The sequence below is a fragment of the Condylura cristata genome, unplaced genomic scaffold (genome assembly GCF_000260355.1).
Source record: "Condylura cristata isolate star-nosed mole 26May11 unplaced genomic scaffold, ConCri1.0 scaffold00022, whole genome shotgun sequence".
In the NCBI taxonomy this organism is placed as follows: Eukaryota; Metazoa; Chordata; class Mammalia; order Eulipotyphla; family Talpidae; genus Condylura; species Condylura cristata.
Window position 1 is genome coordinate 15,353,508 of NW_004567123.1, and position 22,625 is coordinate 15,376,132.

The following is a 22,625-nucleotide window of genomic DNA, read 5'->3' on the forward strand; positions in this document are numbered from 1 at the left end:
AGAGAGAAAAAAAATTGTACCTTTAGTCTTTCTGATAATGGTTTATCAGGAACCACTTCAAGTACAGAAATATTTGAATCCTGACTGTTCACACGCGTTACAGTGGCACTGCTAACAGTTCTCTGCTTCCCAGCTCTTATTGCAATCACGTGTTCAGAGAGCAAGTGGTCGTGATCCTCATTTGGGGTGTCTAACAGGATAAAGACCAAATCAAATCTGGATAGCAGAGCACTCCCCATTCTATAAGGCATGAAAGAAAGAAGAAAAAATGGAATCAAGTATGCTGAATACCTACAAAACCATTTACTCATCTGTTTACTATTTGAGTTCAAAGGAGAACTTAGAAAAGGTTTAAGGTTAAAGAAATGACCAACAATGTTTGGATTTAATACACCAGCTCCAGACAGACACCACATCACATGCCCTTTCACAGGCACAGTTTGGGAACACATTTCTCACATAATCAAAATCACTGAATTCTTTGTTATAACTTAGGATCATTGAATTTTTTTTTTTTAAAGATTTATTTGTGCATACAGAACTGGGGTACAGGCCAGAGGTGCATGGGTGGTGAGAGGATTCACTAGAGACAGAGCAGGGAACAGAACAATGAAGTACACTGCTGAGGAGAGCAGTGGGCAGTCAGGAGAGGTCTGCCGCTGCGCAGTGTGGGTCACCTCCAGGGTAGGTGGGGACTGAACTCTTGCAGAAGTGGCTTTAGCTTCTTAGTGCTATGCTTTAACCCGCTGTGCTACCAGGAAGGGCCTGGATCATTGAATTTTTAAGCTAAAATAATACACAATATATCAGAGTGTATCTCGTTGAGTGGTTCTTATTTTCCCTATCCATGGGAGTGATAGACAATGTCATAAACATTATCTTGTACATTTATGTGACTATTTCTGAGTATGACTCCCAAAAGTAGAACTGGCTGGACCAAACAAAATGTACATTAAAATAGTGATAAGGAGGATTCAACATATTAAATGTATAAATATTTGAAAGGACTTACTTTAAATTCTCAGAAACTGTTTTGGCTTTATTGTAATGTCCTCCAATTGGATTTGCAGCAGCAATAATAGACGTTCTTGCAGGAAGGCTACATACCACACCAGCCTTAGCAAGACTAATACTTTGCTGCTCCATAGCTTCTAACAAAGCTTGATGTTGATTCCCCATCTTGTCAAATTCATCTATTCCACAAATACCTACATCCACAGTAAAAAAAACAGGCAAAATAGTTTCCTTTATCGAGTTCCAAACCTTACATGATTGATATTATTCCTATTATTCTACAATAAAAATTTACTTCTAGCAGTTAAAGTTACTGAAATTCATACAGTAGAGAATTTCTTCTTGTTTTACAGCAAAAACAAAAAAACAAAACCCACATTCATTCAACATTTGAGAATTATTACTAGTCAGCACTTTTTATTATTACATGAAATGCATTATGTTGTGAAGGTTACAGAGATGCAGAAGATATGTGCGCAACCCTCAAAACAAAGATTTAAATTCAAATAAGTGAGTTAAGATATACACATATTCACGACAGCGTATTAAAGTCACTTTAAGAAATGCTTATCATCAGATAATGTGAATTTTCTGGAGCTTGAGAGGTTAAGAAAGAGAATGGACAATCTAGAAAGGTTTCAACAAAACACCTATTTGAGCTGGGTCTTTTGGGAACTGTAGGACAGCAGGATTTGGGAAGAGCATGGGGGCTGCAGTTAGAAGACTCAAGTGCAACTCGCAGCAATACCAGGGATTACGTAGTACCACTGACACCAGAGAAGAGACCATCACCACCTGAAGGCATTTTATGTGATGGTACACTGTATCTAATCCATTAGTTACTGCAGGCTCTCTACCTTATCCTTCCTTTTCTCCTGCCCAAATTAGCTAGTTATTTACAGAAGACTGTTATTGTAAAAACCCCTCTATATCCATTCAGTAACCAAGTAAGTCATGCCATATTTGAACGGGGGAGATTAGGGTTTTGGTTTTGGACATATTCAGTGTGAGAAAGTTGTTGAGATCCTGAATCGACAATAAGAAACATGTGCCTAAAGTTCAAGAGAGAAATACAAATATGGAAACTTCTAGTATAAAGGTAAGGTAAAGAAATAGATAAAATCCCGAAGACAGATAGAGAAGTAAAAAGTACAAAAACTAAAACTAAGCACGCTGAGGTGCCAGTTAAGAGGGTGGGGTAATGACAGTGAAGATTCTGGTGATACAGTTAAAAAAAAAAAAAGGTTACTTCTTGCTAAGCCCTCCAAATGGATTTCCTATAAATTATCAGTTTTATCTGGAAAAACAAAAACCAATACAATGAGATAGGTTAAAATATGGCAAACTTCATTCTAAAGTGACAACTCTAAATTCTTACTGCAAGTCACCTGAGAGCAAAGGATAACACCTTTCATTTTAAGAGTGGAAATTTATTTCGTTCAGATAAATTCTTCCCTCTGACAAGATATATAATGTTATGTATGAATGGTAAGAAATCCTAAATTTAGTTTGTCCCATGAAACCCAGAAATGGTCTATCTTCACTATCCCTCAATTTAAGTTACATTTATTAAGTATGCAAATGGCAGCAACGGCTTACATTCAGGAAATTAGGCATGGCATGGCAATGTGATCATTCCTTGGCTCACAAACTGAGCAAGTAACAGCAAAGACACTCACCAGCAACTGTCAACGAGCCTTTTTCAACTTTCTCACATCAAAGACACAGAGCCCCACTGGGATGCAGTTACCTTAACCCAATACCACTGCATCTTATTTTTTACAGAGCACATTTGAAAACATCCCACTTAACTTATCCCTTCAGATGACAAATATGTCTTTTATTTAACTGCCATATACAATAACTACCAATATGTGAATAAAAATATGCTCTGCTATTTTCTTTATTCTGGGAGGATAGAAAGTAATTCAGTTGTATGTTAAGATTTGCGATATATTGCCAAAATTAAGATAGAAACGTTAATCATGACCAGGCACACATTGGCAGCTAGCATAAACCCAGCACTAGCAAGTCAGATGCCTAAAGCTGTTTGCTTCCAAGGCCCACTGCCTCCAATCTTCCCTCTGATTTTGACAACTGTCATCAATTTTCTACTCATATTGGCATCTTCGATTGCCTAATTAAGAACTCCTTTCACTGACAGTAATGACAGAGGTTATCTCACTGTACATTCACTTTTGTCCTGCCTTATTATAAAGTGGCTGGGATGTGACCTTTTGTCACCTCCTCTTTATCAAATGCTCTCTGCTATGGCCCGCCAGAATATTGCGGGGCCTAGGTGGCTTGGTCTGAGTTAAGCAAGCAGGATAGAATAGATTATTTTTTTCACACTCCTTAATCAATTGGTGGGCAACTACTAGCTTGGCGAACAACCAGAATAGAAAAGTTCCATTCTGTGCACAGTATATGCATAAGTTCTCCTCAGGGCTATAGCCATATCATCATGACTAATCCAGGTAGCTACCTCCAGTTCTCATAAGATCTCTGTCCTCCCTGGCTTCACAGCTGCAGAAGCTATTATGAGTGAGCTATCAGGAAAGAGCCACCTCTGCTGCAAATTCCTGTCCGAGAGTCCCGTCTGACCTGAGAGGTGGATAGTAAAGAGGCATTCTTACTCTCAGTTCAATGAAAGACCCTTTGAACTGTTTCTATTGCTGGATTAAGGAAGCATTTATGTAAAAGGAGCTACCTAGACCTCCATCCAGTAAACCATGCTTCAAGATGTTCAGAACTTCCCATCAACACAGAATCTTCTTTTTTTTATATCTGGCCCAGACTACCCAGGAGCCTTTCCAACTCTAATAGGCTATGCTAGAGGACCATGTATTAATGTTCTGACTTTTGAAGGAAAGGAGGAAGGTTATGAAAGGAATAAAATGCTCCTGTCTGCTGGGCTTTTCAATATGCATCATCATCTTTCAGTTCAAATAAATGCCATGTCCATGTCTTAGTGACTGATAGTGGTTGAGGGCAGCCTATAGCACTAATAAGATTTTCTCCTGCAAGCAATTCCATGATACTGGGGCAGTGTCAAGTCTCTGAATTCTCTTGGGGTGCTTTCCTAAACCTCAAGCAACATTCAGCTTCTTTTCAGTCCCAAGGCATCTAGCTGTGTTCTGAGCTACATAATAGTAATTCATTCAACAAGCATTTACTGTGCACCTATGAACTAGGCAATAAGAATATGGTAGTCAACAAGATAACCAAATTCATCGCACAGGGAATATATAATAAAGCTTTAAAATAGGCTTTAAAACAAATTATCACAAATGTGATGGATAGTATGTAATGGAAAACATATGGAATTATATTTGATCTGATTATTCTTACATGTAGTTGTAATCACTGCATGGTTTTGAAAATGAAGTACCAGTTTCAATTCTTCAGTACATATAAAAATTATAACAGCACTGGTTTTTCTTTTTTCCTGGTGTTCATTGTCAACTCACTGTTTTGGACATGCTTCCAAATACCTCTTGCACAGAATGTAAATAATAACGTAATTAAAAAGGCAAAGCCCTTAAAAAACAACCACCATCCAGAATCATTATGATCTCTCTAGCCTCTTACCTTGGTCACCAAGTACCAGAGCACCAGCTTCCAAAGCAAAATCTCCATAAGAACTATCTTTTGAAAGAGTTACAGTCAAACCAGAGGTTGTTGTGGTATTACCACAAACATACACACCACGTGGCGCAACATTGCACACAGCCTAAGAAAACAAAAAAATTTAAGAGCATTAGCTAAAGAGCATTAGCATAAATAGTGAAGAGTAATTACTCAAAATGTAAAATGTTGGCAACATGTCACTTATCTTCCTAAGCGCTTTGCTGCAGAATTTTCACCTCGACAGTAAGAGGAAAGTATTATTATATCTCCACTGACTAATGTGGAGACTGATGCATACAGAGTAACTTACACAGCTCTGAAGGTGCAAAGTCAGGATTCAGTCAAACCCCGGGAGCCTGACTGATCTGTAGTGAGCATGCTACACAATTCTATTTTATGCTTTGCTTTGAAGTTCAAATAGTATAAACTGAGTACCAATTTCATCTTAGAAGAGTCCAATGCTTCTTTAAGCAGGTAATAAAATGAATAAAATGAATGCTCACCTGGCTAAACAAGGTATAGCAGATCAGAAAAGCAATCAAATAACACAAGAGTTGAAAGCATGGAGCTCTGGACTCAGGCAAATGTTTAAATCCTGGTTCTAAGCTGTGCTTTTCTCAGATTTCTCTGAGCCCAGCTTTCTTACGATTTACAACATTTTTGTCCTGAGGCATAAATGCAATCATGTATACAAGGCACTTAATTGCCTGTTCGCACACAATAATTGCTCAACACTGCAGTACACAGCTGCACACTACACCACTCTAAGAGACAGTGTTCACACTACTATCTATGTCACTAGCATGCTCTGGACTGATGCAGTGGACAACCTAAGAAAGCCTCTGGTGCCTTGCCTAATAAACAGTAATTATCATTTATACTGTTACTTGCAATTCCTTATTTGTTAGTCTGAGGGGATGATGGTGAACATCTGACTAGAAGACAATAGAATTAAAAACACAAAGTAAATGACTGATAACTGTTAGCATTAGGCTGGTTTTTAAAAACTTAGCTTAATGGGGCTGTATACACAATACCCTCCATTGTTTACAACAGCTACTATATCTAAATTAGTCAAGGGTTTAAAAGGCATTATTCCAAATTTAACCAACAGAAAACAATGTTACTTCTTCATATTAAGAGTTTTGTAGTACCACTAAGTGTACTTTGGGATGGTTATCTACCAAGAGGTATTTCTTAAATAAGAGAAAGAGAAAAACGGGAGTTTTATATAATGTAAGCAAAATGCATAAATTAAAGTTTAAGATAATCCAGATAGTCCAACACTGTGGAGATTAAAGGAGACTTCCACCAATAACACACATGGTGCTACAAAACATAGAGATGAAAGTGTCTCCACATGCCCCTTCACATGCGCGCTCTGGCTAAGTATACTGTCTCCATTATGCACATCAATCTTCTTCCATAACTAGAGACTCTGCCTCAGTGGTAGGCAGGCAGCAGAGCTCAGAACAGAAAATATTTTAGAAGTAGGTCCAGTTGGTCAAAAGAAACAAAATATGGATGAACTAGTACAGTAAGAATGAAAGTGATGACTGGATTAACACTCAGCCATAGAGAATAAAGATCGACATGAAGAGTATTTTCCATGCAATGACATGATCAAAGCAGTTCTCAATCCTGCCTGCACTTTGGAATCAACCACCTATACAGACACTAGAATGCTAACCCAGAAGGTCTTAATTCAACTAGTCTGGGGTGGCCCATGGTATTTTCAAAGAGCTCCAAAAGCGACTGATAGGCAGCAAGGGTCCTAACCCCTGGACAAAGATGTGTAAGTCCTGAGACTAACACTAACCAAGGAACCAAGAAGCACTCGGTTTAGTCACGATTTTTGACACGGGTTAGGGAGGGGTCACTTAGAAAGGGCATTACCCAGTGTCACTCCAAGAAACGCATTCCAATAACAGTACTATCTAGGGCCAATATAAGGCCTGAAGGAAGGAACTACAAGGCGTATTGGCAGAGGCAGACCTTGGATACCAACATCAAATTAGTCACAGAGGTGTCTTGCTTTAGACTTAGAGAAAGAAATGTATAGAGTTTCTAAAATCCAATACAAAGTTTTTGTAGCTATGTGAAGAAAGAATGAGTGACTCTGCTTTACTGTCTCAAACTATTCTGTTCATAAGTGAGGTCATAATAGAGATGAACAAAGTTAGCCTGGGTACAAATGCTGGACACACAAAAAAGGGAGAGGGAAATGGTTAATGTTTTACAAGAGATGCTGTCTTAACAGAAAATGCCTATGGAGCCTGAGATTGGCTTGATTTGAAAGAACAGTCAGATGTACATTAAATATTACCTATACAAATTAATTCACTTATACCATCAGACAAACCACATCCTCTGGAACACAAAGGCTACATACTTTCAGCAAATTCATTGGTAAATTATTCACAGATTTATAAAAGACTGATTTTTACCTGTAGCATCTGACTCTTTCCCAAGCCTGGGTCTCCCACAACAAGGATGTGTGGGTCTCCTCGAATAGGAATTCGGTTTTTATCATCTGCATATTTCTGGCTTCCTCCAAAGAGTGCTAATGCCAAACCTGCCTTGACAAGCTCAAGTGTGAAGGAAAAAACAAAAAGCCAAAAGGAAAATGAATAGTCAAAGGGGTAGTTTATATAAAATGTATACAAATATATAAACATTTGTATATATACACGTTTGATATATTTACAAATATGTCTGTATTTATGTGTGCAAATATAAATACATATGTAGAATATGTACACACATTTGTATGTATTTGTATACCCAAATATACATATTATATATATACAAAGTGTATATATTTTGTAAATATAAAGCACTGGGGATTTTTTTTTTTTTTAATTAAAAAGTTGCACTGGGGATTTTTTAAAGCATGATTGAACTTTAGTTCTTTCCTATGAAAAAGTCTAAAAATATAAATATCTATAATATAAATGACTTTTAAACAAAAGTTAGAAAGCATAAAAAATCAGAAAGGTACCTTAACAGTCACTAAGCAAAGATCCACCTTGCAAGGTGTGAGCCCATTCCACACAACTAAAAAGTAATCTGTTAGTTTCTGCTTTAACATTTACAGTGTCCAGAGTCACGTTAAAAGAAATCCATCCTCTAACTCTAATTGGTAAGAATTTTTTCTTACCAATGGCTATATTTTGCCTGTTGCATCATTAATCTATAGAGAATGAATCATATTGAAATATGAATAATTAGCCAACAGAAATCATCTGTATTTTTATATTTATTTTAGTCAACCTTACATATATTTGAGTAAGATAAAGTAAAATACTTACTTCATGACCAAAAATGACAGGGCAAAGGGAGCTGAAAAACAGAATACAACTTATAAATTCTAATTAACACTTCACTAATCCATTAGAAGACCTACAACTTGCTTGTTTTAAATAGCATCATGAAAGACTAAAATTTATATCCCATCAAATAACTTAAATTTTATTCTAACAATAAATTTCTTAAGATCATTGGCTAATCTAGAGAGGGAAGAATGCTTTAAAAACCATGTACATGTGTAATAAAACTTCAGGTAACTTCATACATACTTGACAATGAGTTTAAACAAGTTTTCTTCCGCTTGAATCTCTTGGATGGCATAAAGGTCTTTAAGCGAGAACTCCATCAGTGACCCATGCTTACTTCCATCCTCAGAAGTCTTTGTTTTCTGTCCTTTGCTATTGCTAACAGAATTTGCTTCAATGTACAAAAGGAACATGCATTTGTCATTCTTATTTCGAGAACCTGTAAATGTCAAAGTATTAAATATGATTTAGTATTAAATACAGTATTTTCATTTTCCTTACAAAAATTCAAGTATGTGCAAGAAAAGCACAATATACTCTTTTAAAGGAAAACTTCATCTATGTAAAAAACAAGGAATTCCCTAAGTTAATAGAGATTCAGAAATACCTTAAAAAGAGAAGCAATTAGTAATGACACTTTGTGAGGGGCAACCAAAATGAGGGAAGAGTTACATCATACCTTCTTCTGCATTTGACACTTTGACAACTCCAGTAATAGTCACGTTGTCACCAGGGACACAGCTATCCACTAGATCATGAAAAAGCTCACATTCTATTGTTCGTGGTATCCGACCTGCTTCTCGTTGATCATCAGACATCAGCTCCTGGATTCTAAAAGGTTAAACAATGTTTAGTTAGTACACATATTAACTGAGTACTTTCTTCAGCATTCTAATGCTTCAGGGTCCACATAGTGCTGAGCCATATAAAGAGCAGGTTAAAAGACAGCCAACTGTGTGTCTAAAATTAATCTAGCAGTTTCCAACTAAGGATGACAGGATGAGCATTACTTTATTTACCTACCCTCACTCCAATATGTCCACAAAAATGGCAGTCTCTAAAAGAGTGTACAATAGTTTTGGGATATGCAGAAATGGCACAACAAATAAGGGATATTGAAGGAATTTTAGAAAACAACAAATGGGAAAGTAATAAAAGATAAAACAATTCAAGTACAGAATACATACAGGAAAAGGCTGCAAGGATGCAACAGTTACAAGAGAAACAATGTTTACAGCAAAGCCATAGAGTATCCTGTGCTGGAGTTGGCAGGAAAGAGAGTGGTACTAAACTCAAACAAGCAAACAAAAACAAAAAACCAGGATTATCAACTGAAAGACAAGTTACAGAACAGCTTTTCATAATTTATTCCATTTGGAAGGTGGCTGTGTGGGTAAGGAAGAAATGGGGGCATTCTAGCAAGCCACCAGTCTTTCCATTTGCTGGAACCATAGTACTGTTCTAAGAAATGGACCTGTCCACTGGGAGCTATGACACCCAGGGAGGATTTCAGAGTTTCAGAATAAGACGCCTCATGCTGACATTTGAGCCCACCTCCAATTCAAAAATACATCCATAAAGCAAGATCTGATCATCAAAACACTATTTTCTTACCCAAGGTAAAGGTTTTGAGGAAAATCCCTACCTACAAAATAGGAAACTTATCCTGCCTAATCCAAATACTTTCTCATTCCTCACCAGATATTTGAGGGTAAAGTGGCAATAATTCACTTTGGGAGATGAGCCTTACCTTGGACAGGCCTTGGTAGCAATCTACCTCACGTTTTTCCCCAAGTTCTTAGTTTGTTTTTTTTTAAATCTTATTTCAGTTAAGTTTCCTTGACAGCACTGTGCCTTCAAAACTCAATTATTTTATATTTAGGGAAGAGTTTAAGTCAGAAAAAAATACATGGAATAAATTGTTGAATTAAAAATACACAAGAAAACAGTTTTTTTTAAATTAATATAATGCTTCATGGGTTGAAAGAAAACATTCCCATTTCTTTGAGACTTTAAAGCAGTATTATTCCTATCACAGTTCAGTGCTATATGAAACACATAACTACAATATATCCAGTAAGTTCAGTAAGTTACATAAACAAAATACAAAATGAACTATTTCATTCATTTTATGTGAAATAGGACAGACATAAGTAGTAAAAGAACTTAATACTAAAACATCAAATTTTTTCTGGAATCTGACAATTAGAAATTTCAAATAAAGATAACTATCTCAACACATACTACAGGAACTCTTAAAGAAAACTTTTCTTACATATCACTGCCTAAGACAAGATCACAGATAAGCATCAGAATATGGGAAAATTATTGATCTATTCAGGAGATACCTAAAACCTGCCTTTTATCATCTGATTGCTTACTTGATTGACTGCCAGTCCACTGTAACTGTGAGAGGAGAACCTCGGACAGCACTAAATGACTTCCCTCGACATGCAGGCACAGGACACTGCAACAAGAATGATTCACATTCAGATTCTGCTAAACTATAATATCTCAGATAGTTTCAAGTTAATATGCTTCATTTTAATGTTGTTTAAAAAGTTGGTCTCAGAATGATATTAAAGTAAAATGCACTAAAAATTGCAATGACTTTCTTTTTCCTTCTGCATCAGTCCTGTGTGATGACCTTTTTCAACTGGTCTCCCTCATTACGGCTCTTACTCTTTTTGCTGCAAGGCTCCTGACCCCTTTCCCACATGAAGAACTTACTCTTTTGTGCCTATACAGTCTCCCAATTCTTGAACACCTTCCTCCATTCTGTCCTATATCCAGCCTTAATCTCCTCTTTCCAAAGCTTTTACTGGGTCTTTTTTAATCCCCAACTCTCTCATTCAGCCTCTGTGCTACAGAAATATAGTATAATATTTACTGTACTATACAGGACATCCTTAACATATAAGTAAGCTGCACTCAAACTTTCTTAAGTCATTTGTTTGCTGTATGGACTTTGAAAAGCATTTATAAATTTAGTTATTAAAACACTGTATTTTCCCAATATAGTGGGAGCAACATCTGATAAGTCTTTCTAGAAGCTTGCCACATCCCCATCAAGACATGAAGTCTAGTTTCCTTTTGCTTAGAATCTGGATAGACTTGTAGCCAACAGAATGTGGCAGATGTGATGTTACATCTCTCCTGAGGCTGGCTCAAAAGAAGGGAAAGCCATTTCTGCCTGTCAACTGCACCTCTCTCTCTTTTGAGGCTACCAGCAAAAATGTAAGCAGACCTGAACTCCCATGCTGTGCTAAGAAGCCAAAACCATTCTACACAGAAAAACCATTTGACTGAGAGATGCCCAGTCAACCCCCAAAGAGTTCAGACCCTGTTCCAGCTCCAGCTACCATGACTACCACAGTGAAGCAGTTTATCCAAACTCCTGACCTAAGGAAATCATGAGAAATTAAATGATGGTGATTATATTAAGTACAAGTTTTAGGACGATTTGCCATGCAGCAATAGTAACTAGAAGAAAACACCTGCAACACCACCTTTCTGGTCACTTTAATTAACTGAAGTTCAGACCCAGGTGGAACTTCCTCACAAACTCACTTCTTCACAGAAATCACCTAAGACAGGATCATTATCCATGTATTCAAGGACATGTAAATATCTGTAATACTGTTTGCTGAAAATACACAATTTTAGTCAGGATTTAAATTCTAGCCTCTGAGTTAAAGGCACGATCTGAAATAAGCTGAGACAAATAGTAGAGACACCCACTTATCAACGCCACTTATTATCCAGAATCAATAACTGAATCTAACATACCTGTTCTTCCTGTAAGAGAAGGAAGTCTTAAGAACTTCAAATTGAGTAAACATTTAATAAACATTAAATGTATTAAAGTTCAAGAAAGGCAGCAGCACCTCTAGAAAATAGACATTGCATGCCACCATGACTTATCAAAAGTTTTAATAAGATAAACATAAATTAGATCATATGGAGCTGGTATAGGATCAATGAAATGAAACAGATTCACACATTGATAGGAGTACAGAGGGAACAGGGTGTAACTAACAAATGGTGAAAAGTGATGTTTCACTTAAAGGGATAAAATCATATCCCTAGTTTCATGTCATTCATGAAATTAAATTCCAGGTGGACAAGAGAGCTACATATAAAAAATAACATATAAAAAATAAATCTTAAAAGTATTAGAAGAAAGTAAAAGAAAAAAACATTGTAGTGTTTAAGTGACATCTTCATAAAGCAGGACAAAAAAATTGTTCAGTCATAAAAGATGATGTACTTAATCACGTCAAAATGTAACCATACAACAAAAAATGCCACAAAATAAGACCAAAGAAAAAAAAACTAAGACTAGAAGATATCTCTAATATCAATAACGACTAATCCCTAGAATCCATAAAGATCTCCTATTAATAACGTGAATAGAAAATTTAATGAAAGAAACTTACTGGCCAATAAAAATGTAAAAATACATTCAACTTAACAGAAATTCATATTAAAAATGAAATATCGGCCCTCCCTGGTGGCACAGCGGGTTAAAGCACAGCACTGAGAATCTAAAGCCGCTTCTGCATGAGTTCGATTCCTGCCTGCCCCAGAGGTGACCACCTGGTGTGGCAGACCTCTCCTGACCCGCTTGCTGCTCAGCAATGTACTTCGTCGATCTGCCTGTTCTGTTCCCCACTCTGTCTCTGTTGAGGCCTCTCACCGCCCCTGAGCCTCTGGCCTGTACCCTAGTGCTGTATGCACAAATGAATAAATCGTTAAAAAGAAAAATGAAATATCATTTCAAACCCATAACACCTGTAAAAATTGAAGTCTAATAATACCAATGTTAATGAAAATACGGGGAAATGGTAACTGCTTTATACTACCAGAAGGGGGTTAGTTAGAACAACATTCTGGAAAGCAATTTAACATCTAATTAAGTTAAAAGTAAGCATAGCCTATAACTGAGAAATTCCTCCACTAAAGAAACATGCACAGGAATGTTCTCTGCAATATTATTTGTAATTGCAAAAAACTGGAAACACAATGTCCTCCAGGAGAATGTATAAATAAATAGTAACTAGTCAATAAATGGAATGCTTCACAACAACAGAAACACAGAATTAGATTTGGCTCAAGTTAGAACTCCAACATAACCAATTTAAAAAGAAAGTTGTGGGCCCTCCTTGGTGGCGCAGCGGGTTGAAGCACAGCACTGAGAATCTAAAAGCCGCTTCTGCATGAGTTCTATTCCCGCCTGCCCCGGAGGAGACCACATGGTGTGGCAGACTCTCCTGACCCGCCCGCTGCTCCCCTCAGCAGTGTACTTCGTCGATCTGCCTGTTCTGTTCCCCACTCTGTCTCTGGTGAAGCCTCTCACCGCTCCTGAGCCTCTGGCCTGTACCCCAGTTCTGTATGCATAAATAAATCTTAAAAAAAAAAAAAAAGAAAGTTGTAGAATATTATACACATTATAATATTTACCCAAACACAAACAAGAAAACAAACCCTACTTATATAATCAAGTGTGAAAATACAGACTGTGAGAATACATGCTGATTTCAGAATAGTGGCTGCCTCTAGGTGTGGAACAAACTGAGTGGAATTGGGGAAGGTACAGGGTGACTTCAATTTTAACTGTAATTTATTTAAGTCACAAAATATTAATAATAATGCCAACTCTAATAATGGGTATAAGATGTTACTTTCTATGTGTTTTCTCATAGTTTAAAAAAAAGTTAAAAAAGGAACACATCGTTTTCAAACAGTAGACTAAAGGAAACAAAAATGTGATGTGTGTAACGATTAAGCTAACAATATAAAACAGGAATGAAAAAGAAACACATTAACTTCAGGATGATTGTTTCTGGGAATGTACAAGGAATGAATGAAAATGAGAAAAATTCTATCATGTATGCCTCACATGTTCAGAAAATATATCTGGAGCTGGGTGATGGACAAAGGAATATTTATGTCTTTACTTCCCTGAAGTATTTCATAACTTAAAACTGAAAACAGAAATCTTTATGTTCAGAACAAGATGGGAAATACTTTCTGCAAAAATGTATTTACCTCTGTACCAAGATAAATAGTTGAAGAACATGGTATTACCTTTGTGGGAAGATTATATTTTCCATCTGGAAGAGAAAAACTCTGAACGTCTCCACATGCAGCACAAACAAATGCCATTTTGGTGCAAAGAGGCTTTATATTACTGACACGAACAACTGTCCCTCGTAGAGCAATGTATTTTCCATAGCAATTTGCTCGGACACTCTTGAGATGTGTCAAAGGCTCATAGTTGTATACCCTAAAAGCAAAACCAGAAACATATTTTTCTATGAATTGGCAATGAACAGAAAATTGAGTATGCCTGTATCTTCACAATTCCCTTTTAGGAACAACTATGGGAATCTCAAACCATATTATATTCATGCATATCTGAAATTTCATAAGAATCCTGTCATTCTTCTCTGTGAAAAGGAACAGTTACCAGAGGAGAGGAAACACGGGACAGGGGATGGAATGGGAAGGTAAGAGTGTGCTGGCACTGGGGCACTGGCGGAAAGGAAGTGAAGCTTGTGCACTGAGGAGTGAAGTTGTGCTCCCAAAATTATAGTTATGTAAACAATGGCAAATAATAAATGTGATTTTTAAAAAAGGTAAGTCATTTTTAAGAAAATAAAAAATGTTAAATCTCTTTTCTTCTTGTCCCACTGGGAAAAAGGGCAAAAAGAAAAAAAGAATGCCAAAAAGAAAGACTATAGATTCAGCAACTTGAAAACAGATTTTCTAACTTCCTTTTCAAGACCTGTTAGGAAATGCCTTCTATGAATTCTGGAAAAGAACAACGAAGCCTGATGACAACTATAGACATCTCTTCCTGTGAGAATTTAAAATCAAAATATAATAATGATGGGTTAAACTCTATTTGTTCTCTGTGTTTAGTAGAAAATCACTAATTTTAACAAAATATAATCATACCACTTAGTGTAATACATACATTGCTAGATTTAAACAATAGGGTCTTGATAAGTACATACCCAAAGTCAATGTTGACAGAAATATACAGGCTAGGAATCATCTACTTGGGCAGAAAAGACTTATTTCTGTCAAAATCTTTTTGAAAAATTCTCTATGTGTTCACTTGGCTTTGAAGAGCAATAACGTAGCAAGGAATTCATACTTTTCACCAATTTCTTTGGCTTTATAAAATGAGGTTCTCCTTCTCAAATGGCCATCAATGCCCAGTTTTAAACACTATTTTTATACCAGAAAACCACTCACCTTGCATGAATCTGTGGAACATTTACTATTGTTTCCCCATTTCTTGACAATCCTTCCTGGGCTTGTAATTCAGCTGCATGCCTTTCAAGGTCCTTTGTTAAAACCTAAACAGGACAGACACTTACTCAAAAGCTAGAAAATAAAACGTCCCCTTACAGAAAAATACTACAGGGAATATTAAGTTTATGAAGATAAACAGTTCAGATGAGAGTATTAACAGAATTCTAGTAGCCCTTAAAAAGTGATAGTTAATTATGACTACTTATTATATAGTGGCTTCTGATTTACTTGAGATTTTTGCTATTCCTGGATGGAAAACTGTTGCATCTCTTGTCTGCTTCCTTTTTACCATAAATAGAACTGTTACTAAAATTCCTTATAGTAGCCCCTAAAACTATTACCTCCTGTACAGGTTAGGGTGAGAAAATATTTTCTACTTCTCCATATTAATAGTCAAAATAGAAAATAAAGATGTCTTTCAAAATACCTAATACTTACTCACTTAGCATTTGATATTAGATGAAATAAGTATTATCTACTTGTGTACAAAGCAGTATGTTAATTATCCGAGAGAAAATGAGATGCACATACACAGCTACAAATCTTACAGGATCCATAAGATTTAGAGACAAAATGTGAGTTTGAGGAGATTGCACATAGAGGCAATTGAGTTAGGCAAAAGAAAATTTAAAAATAAATAATGTTATATAGTTCAGTATGTTGTTGTATGTAAAATGAATCACATCTTTCAGGACAGAGCCACAACTTTTCAATTCTAGCCAAGATGTGCTGGCAAAACTAAGTCTCTTTCAGAGAAGTTAACATTACTCCAAAATTTTTCCTCAAAAGTTTGACAAAAAATCTGCACAAAATAAGTATATACCTGATGTATTGCCAGACCCATGCAAGCCAAGGTTTTCTCAGGTGTATCCCTTAGTTCACTTGCTATATTTGGCATCAATTTAGCTATTTCATCATCTTCTGTCAGTTCTTTAAAATCCACCAAAATACTTCCCTTTCTTTCTATTTCATCCTAAGAAATATTAAGGTAAGAAAACAAGAATTGCTTTTCAGAGTCAATTATCATAACTGTGTAGCATTCAATTACACATCTTGAGAAGATTACGCAATGTTTCCATGGTGACAATAAGTACTGTAAATGTTATGTGAAAAACATTTCTAATATTTAAATATATAACTTACTTATGCCTCTTAACAACCTTCTGTGATAGGTTTTAACACTATCATCCTCAACTGATACAGCTAAGAAAAGCAAAGCAGAAAGAAGGTAAACAGTTCACCAAAGTCTGTGCTGGAGGTTAATTATAGACTGGGATCTGGACTGAACTAGTCTGGCTTCAGTGACTACAGCCATAATCACTAGCACTTCAAACATAATGTTCAATAAAATAACACAAAAAGGTGGACTACTAGTGTTGCTATATGGAAATCTTACCTTATCATATAAATCAATACGCCTTGTGAAAAAATTTTCAAAAGCTTGAATCTTCTCAATAAAAGGAGAGCTACTGCTGTAAACTAATCCAACAAATAAAGAATTAAAACTAATAATCACATATATATACAAGCATATTTTTCATGAGCCAGAAAGAACACTATATACATGGTAGATGACTTTCTAACTGCTTTGTATCCTGATTATATTTAGAAAGAACTTATATAGAATGTATACTTAAAGATTCTGAAAAAAGTTTAGGCCAGTAAGATCTGAAATACAGACTGCAAGTCTCTCTGTAAAAGAATCAACATCTGAGAATGTACTGAAGCTTTGACGCCTAATGGGATCTGTTAGTTCAAATAGCTTACACAGTATAGCTCAAAGCAAACACCTTACTAAAGTCAAAGCTATACACAGGAGCTCTTTATTCCAAAACCACTGAAGATAAGTAATCATCACAAAGTAAATTCTAGTACAAACTGCCACTTGTCAGAGCCCGTTCTCAGATCAGACCACCATTTGACTCTGGCCCACATTTTAAAGCTGTCTATCTTTTATGCTGTAAAGTTCTTTAACATTTTCAAATTGGCCTCCCAAATTATGAAGTAGTTTGCAAGGACAGCTGCCCAAACCTAATCACCTCCTAAATGATATCTTAGAGCCAGTCCAAAGATGACTTCTAGTCCTCTGACCAGTGAGGGAAATACTTTCTTACTTTGTCTTTGGATGCTACATCTCATATAATTGATTTGGCTTACTGATATATATTTACCCCCCCTCTTTTTTTAAATTTATGCATACAGAACTGGGGTACAGGACAGAGGTGCAGGGGCAGTGAGAGGATTCACCAGAGACAGAGTGGGGAGCAGAACAGGCAGAGCACTACGAAGTACACTGCTGAGAGGTATACTCCCCTTTCCAAAGCTTAGTTCACCTAAAAAATTATATCATGTTTATCTTTCAAAAGCATTATTTTTAAGTTTTCTGTCAATCAGGAAAACAGAAACCACACAATTATTTGCATTGGTAGTTAATACATCCTAAAGCAAAAAACCACATCACCTATGAAATATACCTGTCTACATAATAAAAACACACCCTCACTACAGAAAATATTTGTAACATTTTATTCATTAAAAAAACAAAAACAAAAACAAATACTGAGTTTTGATAGGGCAAGATCCTTCCTCTCAATTAGGGCAGTGTGGTAGGAAAGAAGCACAGACACCTATATATTATTATTAAATATATATAGAGCTAGATAAATATATAGGTATCTATAACACCTGTCTGATAAGGGACATATGAAGCATATGGACATGTTAAGGGATTAGAAAAGATAATTCTCTAAACATATATAGACAGGTGTATGATGTTTACAGTTAAGGGACAGTCTTTTTTAACTGTGTTTTTACACAAAACTCTGTTGGTTATTATCTCTAAGTTCTAAACTCACCCTCCTATTTTTCTGCTTTGTGATGCTCCCATCAAGAGCTGGGCACAGCATTTCCCACACCCCTTTAGGTTTTGCCAAATGGAGGCACTTTAGAGGATGTAAAGTGGCAAGAGAGAAAGGAAGGTGTTATCTCTAATTCTTTTCAGCATCTCTCCAACTATTCTAACAGTTCTAGCCTCCTGCTCAACTCACCAGCTGTGCCATCCTCCAACAAGAGGTACCAGCAGCAACCAATTTAATTTGCTTCCGTGGCCAGCACACAGTCTAAAGGACACTCTTCTAGCCTTCTATAACCTCTAAAGAAGTTCTGTAGGTGCCCTATGGAGGTTAAAGCAATACTGTAGCCCTTCCTTTGAATTCCAAGACTCTGGTAACCTCACAACTATTATTATTATTTTATTATTCCCTTGGTCAAAAGCTAGAATGCTGCTCTTGAAGCTACTGCTATCTGGGGGTGGTGGGGCAAAAATTTTCATTTTTGCTTTTTTTATTCTCCTATCTGTACTAAAATACTTAGTGTGGCTTCTCTTTTCCTCACTGACAGAAAACCTAAAAATAATGTTCTTGAAACATAAACAAGACTTAATTGTTTGGATGAACTAAGATTAAAGAAGGGAGTATCTATAACAGTTAGTCAAATAAATTATATGAGATGTAGCATTCAAAGACAAGAAAACATGACCTATGGTATTTTTTCACTTTAACTGTACCTTCAGAGAAATAAAGTTTCCAGCCTTTATATGGTATGAATTCATCTAACGTTGATTGTAGTAGTGAAGATCGTGGGGCTTTTTCTAGGGGGGGAAGAAAAAGAGTACTGCATGTTAGTAAAAATAAATCAAACTTTCTTCGCAGTCTGCTTCTCCTTCCAACAATGAAAATCTGACATATTAACAGAATATCTAAATTACACATTTTGGGATAAATTCTGTATTTAACATTCAAATAGTAACTTACGGGGCAATATCAAATAAAAGACTGACATATGAGAAAAACTGCTTTGTATGATAGGCATAATGGATTCCTGCATGAGTTGGGTTCGGGGGGATCAAATAATCATGATTGACCTCCCTACCAGAAGTCTGTTTTCCTATGGCTTTACTCAAGTCATTTCTATGTTCTCTTTCTCTCCATCGTCCTGAGAAATTCCCACCACCTCTTCCTCTTTTCCAGCTTTGAAATCTTCCCCGTCCAAATCCTCTGCCTCTGTGTTCTCCATTCATGTCTTCTAAAAGAGAGATTAGGAAAGTCTTCATCAAAACTATTATAAGGAAAATAGGTGCTCCTAAAAATGTTCTAACATAGTAAATAGACAAAAAAATTAAAGATTGTTACCTTGAGACTAACAATAGGCTTGCAACATTGCATGCCATGGTATAAATCTCACTCTTCTAATCTGTACTTATTCTCCTAATTCCTGTTTTTAAAGCATTCCATAGGTTTTTGACCAAGTATACTAGATGTTCACTGGATAAAAGTGAACATTACTGTTCAGCATAGAATTGGATGTCCTAGCTGGAGCTATTAAGTAAGAAAAAGATACAAAAGGAATCCAAATTGAAGTTACTATTCACAAATGACAGGATAACACACAGAGAGAACCAAGAGGACTACATCAAAAACATACTATTGATAAAATAATAAATGAATACTACAAAATGATAGGATAAAGAGCCAACACACAAAAATCAGTTAATTTCCATATGCAAACAATGAATTAGAAGAAAAACTAAAAAAACAATCCTACTTACAACAGCACAAAAAGGAATGAAATAGCTGGGAGTAAAAGTTAATGAAGGAGGGCCCTCCCTGGTGGCGCAGTGGGTTAAAGCACAGCACTGAGAAGCTAAAGCCACTTCAGCATGGGTTCAATCCCCGCCCCAGAGGTGACCCACATGGCTCAGTAGACCTCTCCTGACCCGCCCACTGCTCCCTTCAGCAGTTTACTTCATTGATCTGCCTGTTCTGCTCTCCACTCTGTCTCTGGTGAATCCTCTCACTGCACTTGCACCTCTGGCCTGTACCCCAGTTCTGTATACATAAATAATCAAATCTTAAAAAAAAATGAAGGAGGTGAGGATCTATACATTGAAAAGTATAAGACTATTAAATAAAGGAAATTTAAAAAGATAATGAGCAATGGAAAACTAACCTGTGCTCATGGATTAGAAAACTAAGCGTAATTAAAATGGCCATATTCTCTAGAGCAACTTATAGTATCTATCAAAATTCCAATGACTTTAAGGAAGCAGAACAATTACAGAATTTGTAGGGAACCACAGGAGGTCCCAGATAGCCAAAGCAATCCTAAGTGAAAAGGAAAAACAGAGTAACACATGCCCTGACCTCCAACTATACTACACAGTAACAGTAATCAAACAGTAAGACGTTGGAACAAAAACAGAAATACAGACCAGTGGAACAGAACAGAAAGCATTTAGACAAACCCACATAAATTTAGAGTTAATCCTTACCAAAAGAGTCATGACTATACAAAGGTAAAAGGAAAAATTTTTTAACAATCTTTGGGATCCTTTAACAGTCTGTTGGGAAACAAGGATAGCCACAGGCAAAATTGCAACTAGAGTCATAATCAAAAATTCAAGCTGGATTAAAGATTTCAATGTAAGAAATAAAACCGTAAAATACTTAAAAGAAAACATAGGGGATACACTACAGGGTATCTACTGCAAAGATATATTTGAGGATACAACCCCAATAGTAAGGAAAACAAAAGCAAAAATAAACAAGCAGGAATTTTAAAAAATTGCATCACAAAAGAAGCCATAGAAAAAACAAAAAGGCAACCTACAAAATGGGAGAAGATATCTGTATATCACACATCCGACAAAGTTAATTTCCAAAATATACAATGTACTTACAAAATCCAAGAAAAGACAACCCTATTAAGAAATGGGCAAAAGACCTAAAGTGACACTTTACTAAATATATTCAGGTGGCCTACAGGCACAACATTGTTCAACACCACTTAAATAGGAAGTGCAGATCAAAGCCACAATGGGCTATCACCTCACTCCAGAGAATGGCCCAAATCAAAGGAATGGAAACATATGCCTAGGAAGATGTGACCAAAAAGAAACTCATCAGTGTTTGTGGGAACATAATCTGGTACTCTATAGAAAACGTTATAGACATATCTCAAAAAAAATGAAAATAGAAATTTTATCTAATCCAGCAAAATCTTTACTAGTTATTTACTCAAAGAAGAGGAAAACACAAATACCAAAAGACATGTATTCCTAGGTTGACAGCACGGTCCACAGTTGCCAAGTCATGGAATCAACCTAGGTGCAAGGACAGAGGACTGGGCAAAGAAATTGAGGACTCTACACCAATGGAATACGGCTGGCAGAACAAGGCCTCCTCGGACAAAATGATGATCCCTGAGATGATCATGCTAAGTGAAAATAAGCCAGAAGGTGAAATACATGGGATGGTGTCACTCATCTGTGGAATATAAATAACCACAAAACATACTGACAAAGCAGAGCAAAACCCAATCTTAGACCTAGTGAAAAACCTACAAGTTACCAGAGGGAGCAGGAGAGCAAAACCAAATCTTAGGGAGAGGATGGAGGGTCAGGGCATTGGATGGGAGACTGGCAGTGAGTGGAGCATGTGCACGTAGGAAGGAGTAAAATGTAACCCCAAAGTTGTAGAGCCATGTCAACAACTGATAAATATGACTCAAATTCCATGTTTCTAAAAGTTTGGTTTTTTAAGACAGAATAGTTTATATCCTAAGGATAAAACTAGTTATCAGTATCCTACAATGCGGTAAGTTAAGAAAGAGTATCCAAATTCTTAAATAAATTTAACTATTAAGAAAGTTAATAACTAGACAAATTCACGATGTTAGGGCAGGGGAGAACTTTGACAACTCTCAAGATTATGTCATACGTGAAGAAACTAAAGCCTAGAACCATGAAGCGTAACCAAGATCGAAAGTGTTGGGTAACAGTCCTGAATTAAAAGGGTCTGGAAACTCCTGGCTGAAGCGCAACATGCACGAAACATGATAAAAGCTGCAAGCATGCCAACACGAATCAAGAGTAAAGGAGCCGCCCATGGGCTTCGTTTAAAACTCTACTTTATTCACAACTGTCACTTCGAGTTCTTACTTGCCAAAGACACCGGTCCCACAACTCTCCTACTTTGGGTCTGGGCGGGCTCCGGGGTGCGAGCATAAACGCCGAGCCAGGCACTGGCTTCCTCCCGCGGTCGAAGCACTGCACAGCCCACGGGAGCCTCAGGTTCAAGCTCTTCAGGTGAGCCCTGCACACGCGCGAGGTTTTGTCCAGCGGCTCGCGAGCAGGGCAGCGTGTCATCGGTGAGAGAAGCTCCGTAGCCTCGGTCTCCCCACCCACCAGCGAAGGCTAGCGCCGCGGGTATCTAGCGCATGTAGCCCCAGTGCAGTCTTTCCTCCCCTTCTTTTTTGGCGCTT

At 36.7% G+C, this 22,625-nt stretch overlaps 1 protein-coding gene across 1 annotated transcript in view; it reads right to left on the minus strand.

Annotated features, from left to right (window-relative positions):
- Positions 1-22,598, minus strand: part of MCM8 (minichromosome maintenance complex component 8) — a 26,813-nt gene extending 4,215 nt beyond the window's left edge. The window contains exons 1-15 of the mRNA XM_012728093.1: positions 22,303-22,598; positions 19,236-19,388; positions 18,871-18,954; positions 16,702-16,784; positions 16,129-16,278; positions 15,246-15,349; positions 14,070-14,268; positions 10,361-10,446; positions 8,659-8,810; positions 8,223-8,418; positions 7,956-7,986; positions 7,092-7,232; positions 4,606-4,747; positions 1,013-1,208; positions 21-240 (exon numbers count right to left, since the gene is read on the minus strand). Coding sequence (XP_012583547.1) covers positions 21-240; positions 1,013-1,208; positions 4,606-4,747; positions 7,092-7,232; positions 7,956-7,986; positions 8,223-8,418; positions 8,659-8,810; positions 10,361-10,446; positions 14,070-14,268; positions 15,246-15,349; positions 16,129-16,278; positions 16,702-16,784; positions 18,871-18,954; positions 19,236-19,383 — 1,932 coding nt within the window. The 5' untranslated portion in view covers positions 19,384-19,388; positions 22,303-22,598. The remainder of the gene's footprint in view (positions 1-20; positions 241-1,012; positions 1,209-4,605; positions 4,748-7,091; positions 7,233-7,955; positions 7,987-8,222; positions 8,419-8,658; positions 8,811-10,360; positions 10,447-14,069; positions 14,269-15,245; positions 15,350-16,128; positions 16,279-16,701; positions 16,785-18,870; positions 18,955-19,235; positions 19,389-22,302) is intronic.
- Positions 22,599-22,625: the final 27 nt, after the last annotated feature.